Source organism: Eulemur rufifrons, chromosome 8 (genome assembly GCF_041146395.1).
Source record: "Eulemur rufifrons isolate Redbay chromosome 8, OSU_ERuf_1, whole genome shotgun sequence".
Taxonomy (NCBI): Eukaryota; Metazoa; Chordata; class Mammalia; order Primates; family Lemuridae; genus Eulemur; species Eulemur rufifrons.
Genome location: NC_090990.1, coordinates 81,940,687 through 81,958,641, shown reverse-complemented (window position 1 = coordinate 81,958,641; position 17,955 = coordinate 81,940,687). Strand labels below are relative to the sequence as shown.

The window sequence follows — 17,955 nt, the reverse complement described above, 5'->3', positions numbered from 1 at the left end:
AATGCTGCCACTCCTCGTAGGGAGGTAGTTGGCCCCCACCCCCTGTGCAAGCCCTAGCATGGTGAATGGGCACACTGTCAGTGGAGGTGCTGCTACCCCTAAAAGCCCTGGAATGGCTTTTCCACGTTGCACTTAATGCCAACCACCCACAGGAACACAGGAACAGCCACGGCTGCATCTGGAGAGAGGAGAAGTCCCTGTTTCCCCATCCATCCCGAGGTACCAGTACTGCCTAGATGCTGGGGTAGAACCACTCTCCTCCCCTACACAGCCCAGCACCACACCTGCACCTCTGCTGTTATGGGTGCAGATACCTTCATTTCACAGTCAGTGAACTCTTGGGTTGAGGAGAGTGCATATTCTGGTTTCCTTTGTTCCCAAGGGTGCTTTGGCATACTACATTCTCCCTTCCCCTGGGGGCAGCCTGCGCTGAGGGTTTGAACTCCAAAAATCTCACCACTCCCCTAAGTCATGCCTTGTGCTGGCCTTTGGTGGTTGTTGCAGTCTGAGCAGGTGTTGGGGAATGTTTGTGGGAGATCAGTGATGTGGTGACAAAAGGGTTCCCTGGGCAGGACAGAGGCCCACAGCAAGTGAACAACCGATATGGCGCCTGCCACCACAGCTCAGTTACAGGAGGGAGATCTAGCAACCCTGCGTGAGCTGGCAGCCTAGTGGTCTGCCCTCAAGAAGTTCCCAAATCACCTGCAGCAGTTTTGGGGCTCACTAGTGCCGAGGGGCTCTCTGACAGTTTGAAACCCAGCAGTCTGCCACAGGGGTAAGGGGAGTAAACAAAAATCCTCCCCACCCTTTCCACGGGACCCCAAATTCCTTGGGCATGGATCTCAGCCAAACTCTTGCTTCCTTGTTTTTCTCTACCCCAGCTTCTTCCTGTAGGTTCTCCAATAGGTTCTGGCACTCTTCCTTCAGTATTCCACTTGGGCCATTGATCATTCATCTGTAACTTCAGTTCTTTCCAAGAACTAGTGTCAGATGTGTCTGGTCAGCCATCTTGAAAAAATTGGGGATTTAAAAAATTCTATTTTATCTCCATTGTTGGCTTAGCCATAACTCATTATTTTATTGATTGCATTAAAGTTTATATTATGCACCTTTAATCATAAGTTGGGTACCTTCAAGTATACATCTTTAACTTATCATCTGAGTCCTGTCAAATGATATTGTACCATTTCATGTTTAGTGTTAGAACCATTTCTCCCCTCCCCCACCTCAGTGCAATTATTAACATTTATTATACATATGTTATAAACCCTACCATGTATTGTTTTTGTATAAATAGTCAATTTTATTTTACAGATATTTTAATAATAAGAAAATAATCTTACATACTTCCATGTATAATTATTATTCCACTGATCTTATTCCTTTGTATAGATCCATATTTCTCTCTGGTATCATTTTCTTCTAAGGGATTTCCTTTAATATTTCTTATAGGACGGATTTACCTCTGATCAATTGTTTTATCTTTTGTATGTCCTACAGAGTCTTTCTTTTTTTCTGTTTTTGTAAGTATTCTCACTAGGTTTAGAATTCTAGATTGACAGCTTTTTTTCTTTTTATGTTATAAAGATATTTCTCCACTGTTGCCTTGCTTGCATTGTTTTTGGTAAGAAGTCTCCTTATCTTTGTCTATATGTAAGTTTATTTTTCTCTGGCTGCTTTTAAGATTGTTTCTTTATCATTTGTTTTGAACAATTTAATTATGATGTGCATTGGTGTAATTTTTTTAAAATTTCTTGTCCTTGGAGTTTAGTGAGCTTAAGAACTTGGTTTATAGTTTTCATTAAATTTGCAATTTTTTTCTGTTATCATTTCTTCAGGGACTCCAGTTACATGTACATTAGGGCAGCTGAAGTTGTTCCACAGTTCTCTAATACTTTTTATATTTTTACCATTCTTTTTTCCATGTGTGTTTAATTTTGGATAGTTTTTATAATTATGTCTTCAATTTCACTAATCTTCTACCATCTCTAAACTGCTGTTAATTCCATCTAGTATACAGTCTCAAGCGTTATATTGTTTATTGCCTATTTTTTCAATATACAACATTCATATGTTTGAATATTTTTTTCTATCTCCCATGTCTCTACTTAACTTTTAGATCTGTAATACAGTTATATAACTTTCAGTGTTCCTATCTGATAACTCTAACTTCTGGGTTAGTTCCAGGACAGTTTTAGTGGGTTAATTTTTCTCCTTCTTATGTGTTGTATTTCCCTGCTTCTTTGAATGACTGATAATCATTGCTTGACTTCAAGACTGTGAAATCTATATTCTTGCATGTGGATTTTTTTTATTCCTATAAATATTCTTGAGCTTTGTTTTAGGACATAGCTAAATGACTTGGAAACAGTTTGATCCCTTTGGATCTTGCTCTCATAATTTGTTAGTCTTCACAGAAGCAGCATTTAGTCTAAAACTAATTATTTCCCACTGCTGAGGCAAGACCTTTTTGCCCCATGAGTTATGAAGTTTCCAGTATGGTTGGTAGAAACAGGCATTATTTCTACCCTTGTGTGAGTATCATGTACTTTTTCTTCTATTCCTCTCGTTTTATTCTGTCCCAACCTTCAGTTAGATTGCTAGCATTCGTGGGCCAATCAGACTCGACTCTACATTCAAGGGAGACCTCTGTTAAACTCCAGAGTTTTCTCTGCAGCTCCCTCGTCCCCAGTACTCCTTTCTGTGAACTCTTGGCTTCCCTGGACTCTAGGCTCCATCTCTTTAACTCAAGGATTCTGTCATGTTCTGCTTGGCTTCTGCTTCCCTTGAGGGACCTGGAAACTCTCTCAAGGCACTATTCTGGGGAAATCATAGGGCCATATCATTTATTGTTTATCTCTCAGGGATCACTATCCTTCATTCTCTGATGTCCAATGTTGTGAAAACCTTTGTTTTATGTATTTTAGTCTGTTTTGTTGTTTCAGATGAGAGTCCAGTCCCTGTTACTCTGTTATGTGAATTTCCTAGGCCTGCTGTAACACATTACCACAAAGTGGGTGGCTTAAAATAACAGAAATTTATTTTCTCACATTTCTGGAGGCTAGAAGGCCAGATTTAAAGTGTCATCAGGGCCATGTTCTCTCTGAAGGTTCTAGAGAAGAATCCTTTCTTGTCTCTTCCTAGTTTTTAGTGGCTCCCAGCAATCCTTGGTGCTTCTTGGCTTGGAGCAACGTCATTCCAGTGTCTTCCTCAGTCTTCAGATGGCCTTCTTCCCACTGTATCTGTCTCTGCTTTATCCTCTCCTCTTCTTATTAGGGCACCAATCACTGGACTCAAGATCTACCCTAACTCATTATTACCTCACAGTAACTACACTAATTATATCTGCAAAGGCTCTATTTCCAAATAAGGTCATGGTCTGAGGTTCTGGATGTGCATAAATTTTGGAAGGATACTATTCAACTCACTGCATCCATCTTAGCTGCAAACAGAAGTCTACTTGCTTTTTCAATACAACTTTCAAACCTTTTAACAGTGTCTTACATGGAAAGTTATCATAATGCAATAGTGTAAATTTGTAAGCTGTGGGTTCTGATGGACTGGAATTTTAATTTAGTTCTACCGCTTTCTAGCTGTGTGGTTTGGGCAAGTTATTTAATTTCTTTGAATCTGAGGTTCCTCATCTGTAAAATCTGTGCAATACTTCTTTCCCCATAAAATTGTTTTAGAATTAAAACATTTCCATTTATACATCAACAGGTCTAGCATACAATATGTATTTAATAAGTGGATTTGCCTTTCTATCTTAAATACTTCTTAAATAAATAAATTCAATATTTAGCTACTTCTGTATGTGTGTGTGTATATATATATATATATATATGCATGTATTTCTTCTTTTCATAAAGGTTTAGAAATAGTTTACAAGAATATATGAAGTGAAATACTAAAATAGGCCATAGGAGAGCAAAAAGGCTATGTTGACCATAATAGCATATATAATTCTTAAATGAACCTTTTAAATCTAACTCTGAAGTTTCCTGTCAATCAAAGCAAAATGGAAAACATTATCTTTTCTATAACTTTCACTGTCAAAAGGGAATAATCACATAAGTTTCCTTTGAGAACCTAAGCATTTTTATTACAGGGATCTAAAAGAAATCTTCCTTAGAACTAGTAAACAGTGACCTCAACTCTATCTAGTATAACAGTTGTATTACTGAATTTCATATTGTCTTTTCTTATAGTGACTAACAGAAAATCAGTTTGAATTTGAAAAATAGATTTTAGTATCCTCAAATTTAACTGTAGCTCTAATATATGTTTTGGATTATAGCTCTTTTTAACACAAAAGCCTTTAGTTTTTGAAGTTTTATAATACATTTCCTTATTTTCTGTATGTATAAAAACTATTGTTGCCTGTTTGCTTGTTTTATTATTTGCTGACTTATCTACCTTTAATTGCCATTTGATTTCTATTAAGCTTTAACCTGCAAGAGGGTAGGAATCATTTTCTTATTTTGGTTATTGTGTCCTTCTCAGCATTATAAGAATATTATTTTATATATATTATATGTGTTGCTTTAGATAATATATAATACCCCACACAGTAACACTCAATGTTTTCTGATGAACCAGTTACTAGTCAGTTAAATTTTCAAAAAATATATTATCTTTTTGGAACTAGATCTGTTACCTTGGTGAGTAGAAATGATTTTTTAAATTGTTGATTCAATATACTAATCATTTAATTCATCTATTTTACTTTTCTAGTTGCTCTTTATTTGCTTCTGAATCTTGCTGAGGATACTCGTACAGAACTAAAAATGAGGAACAAGAATATAGTTCACATGTTGGTGAAGGCTCTTGATCGGGATAATTTTGAGCTGCTTATTCTAGTTGTGTCATTCTTGAAGAAACTCAGCATTTTTATGGAGAATAAAAATGATATGGTAACTTACAAAGCTTTTTCTTGAAACAGTTCATGTTAGTCATTTTCAAGTTAGAATATTTTGATAAAAAGTAAATAACTATTATCTGATGTATTATTTTCTCCTAAACTATTTTGCCTCCTGCATTTCTGATTTTAGTTTGTGGAATGATAATTTAGCCCAATCTCGTCTTTATTATTTACTGTCCCAATTGGTAGCCACAACCTGTTGATTCTGCTTCCTAAATATCTCTTGAAACTATCTCTTCTTTTACATTTCTAGTGCCATTGTTTATTCATAGCCTCTTAATTTCTTGTTTAAGTTATTCCATTAAGTTCCTTACTATTTGTCATCTTTTATTGTGTTGATATAGTAGTCTTTGAGAAATATAAGTTGAGCATATATTAATATTATTTCTCCCCATGTAGAATGCACATAATACAGACATATATAAAGACAGAATAAAAATTCTTAACTGCTTTTTACCATGTCATTAAAAAGTCTTTGTTGTGTACAATAGTGTATTAAATAGATCATACATTAACCATACCTTGTTTTCAGAAACTTGGGTTGTTTATAATTTTTGCTATTATAAATAACATTTCAGTGTACATATTTGTACATACATCTTTGTCTATATTTCTAATGATTTTCTTGGAGTAGATTCCTAGAAATGAAATTATTGGATCATTGGCTTTAACTCCATTGAGGATCATTTTTACAATTGTATGTCATTATGTAACTGTGTATTATTGGTATAAGTAATTTCTCCTTTAGTTAGTCTAAATATATAGTATTTCTGCCTACCCTTTTATTCTATTTACATCAGATGAACTAGGAAGTAGCTTATGCTATAGAGAATGACATGGCATGCTCTTTGAAAACCTCAGACTAATTTATCAGATTTAATAAGTGCCTTGAATTCTAATTATATGACTATATGAAATTTATCTACTGGATGTATGAAATTCTATTTTACCCTGGTATATTTAGTATCTGTTATTTTTATCATTAGTATATATTAATAATTATTGATATTCACTATATGCCTGATAGTATTTTGAGATCAAATGTCCTTAAGAAAGATTAATCAAAAACATATTTTTGTGTTCACTGATTTTATATGTAAGAAGAATATGATGACATGGTAACATATATACTCCTGAGTAGTTAAGGTGTGGATAAATAATTGCTTGCTTCTCCTTGCTATAAGTTTATGTATGTTCTTCCACCAATGTGTTTAGATTAAGTTCACCTTTAGTAGGTTCTCACAATTCAAATCGATTTGCATTAGTATGTGTCTACTATGTATGAATTAGATTTGTACTTAAGTAATATTCTTACATATTCTTTTTATCAAAAAGATCTTAAGAATATTATTAAAATTATTTTCTGGTAAGATCACAGAGTTGGAGTACATAATAAAAATTATCTCATCAAATCTCATTTTTTATTGAGGAAGAAAAACTGAGACTCAGAAAAATTAATTCTTATTCCGAGGTCATGAGAAGTATTTTATAAGCCAGGTTTTTACTATAGATGGTATGCATTTTATCTTTTATTTTGGAAGAAATACATTTTATTTAAGGGTGTTTTTGTGTAGAATCAGGATTTTTAGAACTTGACTGGACCTTACATCCATGGCTAGATTCAATGAATCTGGCCTTCTAATTTTGCAGATGAAGTAGAAGAGAATCAGAGATATTAATATGCTTAAGGAAACAGATCTGTAGGTATACAACTTCATACTTTTTCTTTGCTTCCTGGGCAAAAAATTTTCAGGTCTTTATTTTTATATCATTTTTTAAGACATTTTTAGTAAAATTAACGCTAATCAATTTTTAAATGTTGGCTTTCAGAAACACTGAAAACAGTACACTTAAAGGCTGAAATCAATTTGCTGATAGGTTGTTAGTAAACTGTCACTTTACATAGAATGTTTAATAAAAATACTAATTAACTATAAATTCATTTTATAGAAATAGAATTGAGAGAGTGTTGCATGTTGAGACAATGACTAAATTTAGCTCTTGGGATTGGGTTTCTATCAACCTAAAAGACATGGCTAGAAGGCTGTGTTACATAAATACTAGTCTAGTGTTTAACCATCTGACTGACTAATGGCACATATTTCACATTCCATTTTATGCAATGGAAATACAAATTAATAAACTCTCCAAGTTACTTTATTATTAAGTTTTGCTGTTACAGCCAGTGTATATGTATACTATTGCTTTTTCAAAAGAAGAAATATTACCTAATATAATTAGTAACAGCTGAAGCCTGTGGCAATTTTATTTATGAAAAAGGTGGGGAGGTGACTGATCTATTTGTGAAGTTGTATTATTTATTTAAATAAAGTGTTCATTTTACTGTTGATGTGAACTAATATTGACCTTGCTCTTTAGATGTATGTTTTAAAGGAAATGTAGTTTACTTAAAAAAATTTTTTTAATTAGCAGTTTAAATTGAATCACCATATTTCTTATATAATATTAACATAACATAATTATATTATCATAACATAATATGATTAATGTAACAAAATGGAATAAATTATATTAATATACAATTTTAAGAGGAACAGAGAGGATTTATGTTCCTTAGTTTGCTTATTTTCTTACTATTAACTTTTTTTTTTGAGACAGTCTCACTCTGTTGCCATGGCTAGAGTACTGTGGCATCAGCCTAGCCCACAGCAACCTCAAACTCCTGGGCTCAAACAATCCTCCTACCTCAGCCTCCTGAGTAGCTGAGACTGCAGGCACGCACCACCACACCCAGCTAATTTTTTCTATTTTTAGTAGCAACAGGGTCTCGCTCTATTTCATGCTGGTCTCGACCTCCTGACCTCTAGTGATCCTCCCTTCTCAGCCTCCCAGAGTGCTAGGATTATAGCCACCGAGCCTGGCTTCTTAGTACTAACTTTTGAGAGTTTTTCTGTATTTTGGATACAAGTCTTTTATAGTTATATGTTTTGCAGGTATTTTCTCCTTTCCTGTGGCTTGTCTTTTCATTTTCCTATGAAAAGCATAAGTTTTTAGTTTTGATGAAGTCTAGCATATAAAATAACATTTTGATGGACTTTTTTTTTTTGGTGTCTTATTTAAGAAATCTTTGTCTAACTCAAATTCACGAAGACTGCTTCCTGTATTTTCTTCAGGAAATGTTATAGGGATTTTTGTTGTTTAATCCATGATCTGTCATCCATTTTGAACTAATTTTGTATATGGTGCAAGGTATGGACCAAGATTCATGTTTTTGAATATGGATATCCAATTGTTCCAGAACCGTTTGTTGAAAGACTCTTTTCTCCATTGAATTGCTTTTGCACCTTATTGAAATTGCCTTTGCACCTTTGTTGAAAATCAGTTGGCCATATATGTGTGCTTCTATTTTTGGACTCTTTTTTTTTTTGTAGATGTCAAATAAATTTTATTTATCACTATTCCTAGGTGCCTATGTCAGCTCTGCCCTTCCCAGTAGCAATGTGAGTCAAAATTATTCATTTCTCATTTCTTTTTTTTCCCTATGCAGACTTTTTTTTAAATTGTTATAGGTACATAATAGTTACATATCTTAATAGGACACAGGCATACAATGTCAGTTAATCAAATCAGGGTAATTGGGATATCCATCACCTCAGGCATTTAATGTTTCTTTGTGTTAGTAACATTCCAATTCTACTCTTTGAGTTATTTTAAAGTATACCCTAACTTTTTGTTGATTATAGTCACTTTGCCATGCTATCAAATATTGTTCGTTCTATCTTAACTATCTAACTCTATTTTTCTAACCATTAACCATCCCTACTTTATCCCTCCCTCCCCACTATCCTTCCCAGGCTCTGGTAACCATCATTCTACTCTGTCTCCATGAAATCAGTTATTTTTAATATTTAGCTCCTACATCTGAGTGAGAACATGAAGGATTTGTCTTTCTGTCCTTGGCTTATTTCACTTAACGTAATATTCTCCAGTTCCACCCATGTTGTTGCAAATAGCAGGATTTCATTTTCTTTGTGGCCATGTAATATTCCATTGTGTATATATACCAAATTTCTTTATCCTTTCATTCATCAATGGACACTTAGGTTGATTCCAAATCTTGGCTATTGTGAGTATGCACTCTGTTTTCTATTCCATTAGTCTATGTGTCTGTGCTTTTTCATCAGTACCTCTTTCTTCCTCTTGATTACTTTAACTTCATAGTAAGTCTTGAAATCAGGCAGTATGATGCCTCTAATTTTATTATTCTTTTTCAGAATTACTCTGACAATTCTGTATTCTTTACCTTTTGATTTGCATGTTAGAATCAACTACTTTTTATCTTTTAAAATTTTTGGAATCCTGATTGGGATTGTATTGAATCTATTGGGGGGAATCAATATATTAATATTTAACCATATTGAATTTTCTAACCCATGAACGTGGTGTAGCTCTCCATTTATTTAGGTATTACTTGATTTATTCCATCATTTTGTAGTTTTTAGCATATATATTTTACACATATCCTTTAAATTTATACCTAAATGTGTTACCATTATAAATGATATTTTAAAAAAATATTAGTTCTCTATTTTGGATTGACAGTTTATGGAAATACATTGATTTTTTATAGTGTCTCTTTTATAGATTCTTAGGGATTTTCTAAGTGACAATGATGTTATCTACCAATAGAAAGTTTTATTTCTTTCTTTCTAATCTATGAGCTTTTCATTTTTTTCCTCCCCTTATTGTACTGGGTAGGCCCTCTACTATGATGTTGAAAAGGAATGGTATAAGTGGACATTCCCTGACCTTGTTATTGATCTGAGGAGGAAAACAATGTTTTTCACTATTAAGTATGAAATTAGTTATAGGTTTTGTAGATACCCTCTATCAGTTTAAGGAAGTTCTTATGTTTCTAATTTGCTGGACTTTTATCATGAACGAATGTTGGATTTTGTCAAAGCCTTTTATTCGTCTATTACTGAGATGATAATATGGGTTTTTCTTCTTTAGCACAGTAACTGCCATATGAGTTGTAACTCATGCTGGTTTTGATCCTAGAGTCTCATGAAGCAAAACCTGGGCAAAACCCTGCAGTTGGTTTGTGAAAATCTTACTTGTTGATGTTCTTATTGTTACAATTAATATTGGCAATTTAATTCTAAAAACATGGAATAAATGAATGGAAGTCAATAACAAATTTTTCATTAAATTAGAAAGGATCGTTTTGTTTTCGAAGTTTTTATTCTATTTTTGTAATAAAACACCATGGCCCAGGAAAAAAAATTTTTTTTCTAGTGTGGCAGTCAGTGTGTTAAACTGTTGTGATATAGTGAATTACACTGATTGACTTTTGAATGTTGAACCAACCACTCTTGAATTCAGGAGATAAATACCACTTGGTCATGATGTATTGCTCTTTTAAACATATATTAAATATCTAGATTTTATTAGTTAATTATTGGTGAGGGTGTTTGTGAGGCTTTATTGGTTTATAGTTTTCTTCTAATATCGTGGTCTAGTTTTATTATTAGAGTAACTATGTCCTCATAGAATGAGTTGGGAAGCATTCCCTCTTTAATTTTTCTGGAAGGGTTTGTGTAGAATTGGTATTATTTCTACTTAAATGTTTAATAGAATTCACCATTAAAATGTCATTTATGCCTGGAATTTTCTTTCTATGAATGTCTTTAATAGATGTAGGACTATTCCGCTTATTTCTTCTTGAGTGGTAGCTTTGTAGTTTATGTCTTTCAATGAATTTATACACTTCATCTATATTGCCAAATATATGGGCATTAAATTTGTGATACTGTTTCCTTTTTAATCTCTTTAAAATGTCTGAAGGTCTGAAGTGATTTTTTTCTGTTTTATTTCTTATATTGGTTATTTTTTCTACATTAGTGTTTTATGAATTGCATTGATACATTGTAAGAATCAGCTTTTGGTTTCATGTTTCATTTTTGGAAGTCTTTGGAGATGGAATTGTACTCTATAATGAAGAGATCTAGGGTGTGGCTGCTTTGTAGCTATCAAGTATAGATAGAAATCTGAAGGAAAAATCAGGTATTGGTTTGTCAGTTTAGCATTTTAAAAAAAATTATATTCATTCCTTGGCATGGAATGAAAGGAAAAAAATATATCAAGGGCTTAATGTGATTTTATGAGGTCAGTTAAAGATTGCAATAAAGATATGAAAAGGACAGCATAAATAAATGTTTTAAATTTCCAGTGAAAGAAAAAGTAGAGTGAGATTATTCGTAAATCCTTTGGTAATGATCAAAAATATGAACTTATTTAGAATTTCTCTCCTTTTTTGCCATTGCTTAGTAACTAGAAACACATGAGATGTTTTTATAACCAAATTTTTCTGATGACTACCTCAAAAAATCAGGGCTGGGTGCATTGGCTTATGCCTGTACTTCTAGCACTTTGAGAGGCTGAGGCAGGAGGATCACTTAAGGCCAGGAGTTTGAGAGCAGCCTGAGCAACATAGCAAGACTCCATCTCTACAAAAAATAAGAAAAATTAGCCTGGTGTGGTGGTACACACTTGTTGTCCCTGCTACTTGGGAGACCGAGGCAGGAGGATTGCTTGAGCCCAGGAGTTGAAGGTTGCAGTGAGCTATGATCGTGCCACTGTACTCTAGCACAGGTGACAAAATAAGACCCTGTCTCAGTTAAAAAAAAAAAAATAAAAAAATCAGAATGCAGCACTCTAAAACAAGCTTTCTTGATGCGATTTCATAGTATTCTAGAGCAAAGGTCAGCAAACTTTTTCTTTAAAGGGCCACATAGTCAATATTTTAGGCTTTACAGGTTATATGGTCTCTGTTTCTCTCCTGAGTCTTATGTACTTTCCCAATATCCACTAAATATCCCTTCAAACATAACAAAAATTAAAATAATTTTTTGCCCTCCATGTCGTAATGTCCTAGACCTTTTTATCCATTTACCAGTTTTAGTTAATGGCTCCTACATCTGCATATTGACTGTATAGAAAAGGGTCCTGAGACTGCCATTCTTAAATAGGCCTTCTTACAAGGTTGGCCGTTGGCTGGTGTCTGGTAATTTAGATTTCAGGGGTGTTCCTAGCCTAGGAACTAGTCTGACAGTCATTCCCTGGATTTATCATTAAGGACACTCTGCTACTTGTAGAATAATGTTAAACTTCTTAACACAACATTAAAAGCCGTTATGATTTTTCTAAGATTTGTCTTTATAAGCTTCTGCCAATCCCCAACATATGCTCTATTCTGTGATCATACCAAAGCATCTGCAATTCCGTAAATGCTTAACCATTGGCTTTTTCCTCAACCTGGGTTGACATTGCCAGAGAACAAATTCTTACTCATTTTTTAAGACTTTGGTCCTAATTTGAAGTCTTCCGTTCTTCCGGGTAGATTAGTAGTTCCCTCCATGTTGCTTCCACAGCACTTTGTACTTTCAGTTTTATTCACATTGTATTTTCATAATGTTACATTTGTCTACTCTATTTTTAGACTGAGAAATCCTTGAAGGTCAAGATTAGACCTTGTTTGATCTAGCAGAGGGCATGGTACTTAATAGGTGGTGTTTAAAAATGCACAGTAGTTTCAAGGGCCAAGTAATCTGTCTTCTGATTGATGCAATTAAATGAAGGAAGGAGGCGATAATGTGGAAGTATGTATTTGATTTCAGGAAAGTTTATAGATTGAAACTGGAATATAAAATTAGCACATAATTGCTTATAAAATAGATACATATTAGGGCAAAAACAAAGGAAAATAATTATTTTTCTGTTTTGTCTTATTTTGCAAGAGAACTTCACCACATCTGTATTATTATTTTACATAGGTGGAAATGGATATTGTTGAGAAACTGGTAAAAATGATACCCTGTGAGCATGAAGATCTACTGAATATCACCCTCCGACTTTTACTAAACCTATCCTTTGACACAGGCCTGAGGAATAAGATGGTACAAGTTGGACTGCTTCCCAAACTCACTGCACTCCTAGGTATGCTTTTTAAAAATTAATGTCAGTGTTGCTTGGAATTTCCAACATCATTGGAAAACTGAGCTCTGTGTTGAAAGGCCTCCTGAAGAAAAAAACATTATATATATGTTCTTTGAGAACTAAATAATAAAAATAAGCAGAATACATGAAAAATGATCTGTGCCAGGATTTCCATGGTGCTGTAGAATGAAATAGAATAGAAACGTTTAACTCTTTGATTTCATTTACCCATACCTGACCCATAATGGAAGTAAGGAAGCTCTGGAAAGTGAGGAAGCAGGGAAGCAATAAGGAAAAAATATTTTCTCCTCAGCATCTTTTTAAAAAGCAGATACCATTTAAGTTCTTACATTCTGCCCTACTTTTAAAATACTACTTATGAATAAACAAATTTGTGGAAACTTTTGTCATTAATTAAAGAAGAATATTTTGTGTATCATGAGTCCGAAAATATCATATCAGAGGATTCAGTTTATAATAAGTTATTTTGTTTTACTTACTAGTAAGATATCTATCTATAGCACGAGTAGGCTCAAGAGTTAATATTCTGTGCTCCCAAGGTAATGCTAACCTTCTTAGCAGAGCATTAAAAACCCTTTACAATCTATCCAGGATCTATCTTTATGGACTCCTACCACTCCCCAGCATATGCTTTACACTGTGGCCATTCTGAAGCACTTGCAGTTCCCTAAACAAGCTTTTGTCTACCTGTCCTACGTGCTTTGTTCCTCTACCTGCAATGCTATTATTGCCTTTCTTAACCATAAAGCAAATTTTCACTCATCTTTTAACTCTTTGTTACTTAGTTTCAGTATTGCAGTTTCATTCTTTTTTACAGCTTTCTCCATATATTCAAATATTGTGAATATGTTGTTACACATTTTAGAAGTTACTCTATTGAGGAGCAATTTCAGAAATTGCTTTTGGAGAACCAAAGCATGCAGATATTTAAGGAGGAAAAAGGAAAACATAAAAGTAAAATTGGCCTTGAATTTAATTCATGTGACCATTTATTATAAATCTGACATAATTATGTGTCAAATACTAGGTCAAATTCTCAGTGGATGAAGATGAATAAGTTATGGTCATTGTTATGAAGGAATTTGTAGTCTGTATGGTTTGTTCAGTATCCAGTAACCTACTTTTATGAAATATTTGCCTTGTAACATATGATGAAACAGCTGATTTAAAAGAGATTTTTAGGAAATTACTCACATGATACTCATTTCATAATTTGTTAAAAGTAATTAATTTGGGGATATAATATCCAATATGTAAATTATTACTTCTTTCATCTCCTCTAGACCTCAATTTCTAGAGTTAGGCTCTTTTATTAGAATTGTGACTGTTTATTTCTAACCATGTGTCCTTGGGCAAGTTACCCAAATTCTTTGTGATGCAGTTTCCTCATCTCTAAAATGGGGATAATAACTATATTCCACTTAGAGTTCTTTTGAAGATTAAATGAGGTATTGCATGCAAAGTGCTTAGAACAGTTCCTGACACATACTATTTTCTTAATGAATGTTAGCTATTAGTATCATTTTTCTTATAAACATCATTTAGTATGAAGAAGACATTCTATAAGTGTTGCTGACTTATCTTTCTCTGAGTATAAATACCATGCTCGTAGATACTAATCGTTGTTGACAAACTAGGTAGCTTTATTTGTTTTTATTTATACTTCTCCATATATGCAGTCCAGTTTAATTCAGTAGAATGTTGGTTATCTACTATGGAAAAGTACAGTACTGAGCACTACAGAGAAATGTTTTTCAGCCTATAGATACACTGGGATTCGGAAGAGAGATTGTTTTCATATTGGTATTTTGTAGATAAGGTACCATTTGAAATGGACATTGAAAAATTTGTCATTTTAACAGGGTAATATTTATGAAAGAATAAGAACTGAGGCTGTAGAAAGTATTTTGGATAACGTGAACAACATTACCTAAGGCATAGATGGAGCTAGGCCAGTAAGAGGAACAATAAATTGACATTTAAACTTGAGCATAGAAGAAATGAGAGGTTTGGAAAAATAGGTTTATGCTCTTAAGTGGTATTATGAAGTTTAAGACATTATTAAAAACTTATACTTAATATAACCAATGCTGGGAATCATTGCAGGTTTTCGAGCTAGGTAGGTTATGACCAGAACTCTGCTCTAGAGAAATTAATCTGACATTATTCTACTTGGTGGCCTAGAACAAGAGTCTAAAGATAAGACCAATAGCCTGTTATAGTAGCCAAGACAAGAAGTAAAGAATACTACATTTAGAGAAGAGATAGTATGTCACTTAGAGTTCTTTTGAAAATTAAATGAGGTATTGCATGCAAAGTGCTTAGAACAGTTCTTGACACATAGTAAGTATTTTCTTAATAAATGTTAGCTATTATCATTTTTCTTGTCAACATCATCATGATTTAATATGAATATGAATATGCTCTTAAGTAGTATTATGAAGTTTAAGGCATTACTAAAAAAATTTATATGTCAAATGTGAGGCAAAAGGAAAGGGGAAAAGAGATACGTTCATAGATAGAATGACTATAACATAGTTACTGTTTGGATGTGGGTAATGATAGAGAGAAAAAGATGTCATAAAATCAATGACTGTTAGAATGTTAGTGCCAGCAATAGCAATAGAGAAGTGGGAAGGAAGTAGTTTGAAGGAGTCAATAATGGATTTAGTTTGAAATATGTGAGAGGCATCTTAGACAAAGATGCTCAGTAGGCACATAGAAACATGGTTCTAGAACTCAGGAGAAGTAAGAGTTAAAAAATTGTCTAATAAATAAGTAAAGTTGAAAGACAAAACCACTAAAGGAGACATAATAATCAGAGAAATATGCTTACCTTTAAACAACTACATAAAAATACAGCAAGTTTATGCTATTCCTAAGAAGTGGTGGTGATCCTGGAATCTTCATGCAGTAGAGAAATGAGGACGCTTTTATTAAGGAGAACAACTGAACACTTTTTACCTCTTTTTGAGTTATTCTTTCACAGTGTTGATTCATTATTTTCTTTCAGTATATCAGATTTTATTATACTAGGAAGAGTAAAAAGTTGGTATTATTCTAATCTTACATTACATGGCTAGAGATGACTGTTCTTAAAAGTTTCCATCTCTGTTTTTGGCTGATCTTTAAAAACAGATGGAAAGCAGAATGATTCTGTTGAGACATTTAAGCTCTGTCTTAGTAACTTCTTGGCTTATCTTTCTGTGGTAAATAAAATAGATAAATGGCCAAATGACATTACACATAAAAATATCCGCAAAAATTTTTTTGGAGAACAAACTGAAAAAAATATATAAGAAAATGTGCTGTAACTTGAATAATCTTTAACATCAAAAAGAAAGTTGGTTACAGCTCAGCTCTTTTGCCATGTGGGGAACCAATATTCATTTATCAACTCAGGACAACTTTTGATCTGTCTGAGGATGAATAGGTATGCTCTAAGGTCATTCCTTTTTAGGTAAGGATTCAGTATGTCATTATACTCTATTTTTTTTCTCTCTTTTGTTGCTCACAAGTCATTGAATTTTAACCTAGGCAATCTCTTTTTTTCAAATGTTCGTGTGTTTTGCTTAGTAACTTTCCTGAGTTCTTTCCTTTCATTTTATTTAGGTCATGGAAGCAATGGCAATCATAGATAGTAAGCAAAAGAGAATATCTACTGATATTCCAGGGTCAAGGAAAAGAGGAAATGTATACTTTGAAGAGAAATTAAAATATACTAGAGAACTGTGCTTTTCAACTTCTATGAAATACTTAAAAATGTCTGCAAGTGTTCATAATATCTACAAGTTCCAATTTATTTACTTATTTTGTATTCTTTTAAGTTAATTATTTTAATGGCTCTATTTTCTACTCTTATTAAAATTATGAGTTGAATAAGCTTCTGCAATCCCGTTATAAAGTGTCTCTATGAAAAACCATTTCATTTTCCAAGTAACTGATTCAATATGAACTTTTGAAACATAACTATTTTATAAACTTTACAATCATTTCTATTTTATCGTGTCCCCAAAAGGGTCCTTTTCCATATCACTTCCCAAAAAAAAAAAAAATCTATTAAATGTATTAGGAAGATAAGTCTGTGATTATTAATAAACAACCCTAAGAGCTGAGTTGCTTAAAATACAACAAAGGTTTATTTCTTACTCATATGTCCATTCTGGGTGCCTAGGGAGTACTGGTCCATGTTAGCATCAGTCAAGGACCCAGACTAATAAAGCCTCTAGGTCACCATGGCACTAGGAAATGCAGAACAGAAAATATGGAGAATTATAAGCCTCTTAAAGGCTTCCGCTCTTAAAGGCTATGAGCAAATAGCATTTTTGTTTACATTCTGTTGACAAAAGCAAGAGCATGCCTAACTTCAAGGGAGTGGGCAGATACCTAGAAGGAGTAAAACTGGAACATGGTGAACAAGCTGCCAAATGATCCTGAAAGTTATTTTTGATTTTCCAGGATTACTAGAATTTCTTAAATAGTATATCCTGAGACATAGCAAATCCTACCATACACAGTCCATCTAGCAAATATGGTAGCATATAGCACATTAATTAAAGCAAGGGTTATGGAGTCAGACTACATTACTCTGAATATTGGCTTCATCAGATACCAGCTGTGTAATATTGTGCAGTTACTGAGACTATATCTCAGTATGTAGATAATGGTACATATTAATAAGGAAGAGTTAAATGAGATAATGCAGTAAATGTTAGGAAATTATAAATATGTGACATTACTGTCAAAATACATAGAATACAGAAAGATAGATACCTAGAAATGGGTCTTTTTTGATAAGTAAGTGTTCTAAGGTTTGTATATTAAGGGTGTTTAATCATTTCAGAGGAAGGTATCTTAAGCTCTTCAGGTTGCTATAACAAAGTACCGTAGATTGGGTGACTTACAAGTAGCAGAAATTTATTTCTCACAGTTCTGGAGGCTGAGAAGTCCAAGATCAAGGTGCCAACAGATTTGATGTCTGGTGCCTACAGATTCCATGTCTGGTGACAGCCCACTTCCTGGTTCACAGACAGCTGTCTTTTAGCTGTGTCTTT

General features: G+C 33.4%; 1 protein-coding gene across 2 annotated transcripts in view; it reads left to right on the top strand.

Annotated features, from left to right (window-relative positions):
- Positions 1-17,955, top strand: part of KIFAP3 (kinesin associated protein 3) — a 139,363-nt gene that overhangs the window by 36,880 nt on the left and 84,528 nt on the right. For both annotated transcript variants that reach the window (XM_069478326.1, XM_069478324.1), the window contains 2 exons: positions 4,735-4,913; positions 12,718-12,880. In XM_069478326.1, coding sequence (XP_069334427.1) covers positions 4,735-4,913; positions 12,718-12,880 — 342 coding nt within the window. The remainder of the gene's footprint in view (positions 1-4,734; positions 4,914-12,717; positions 12,881-17,955) is intronic.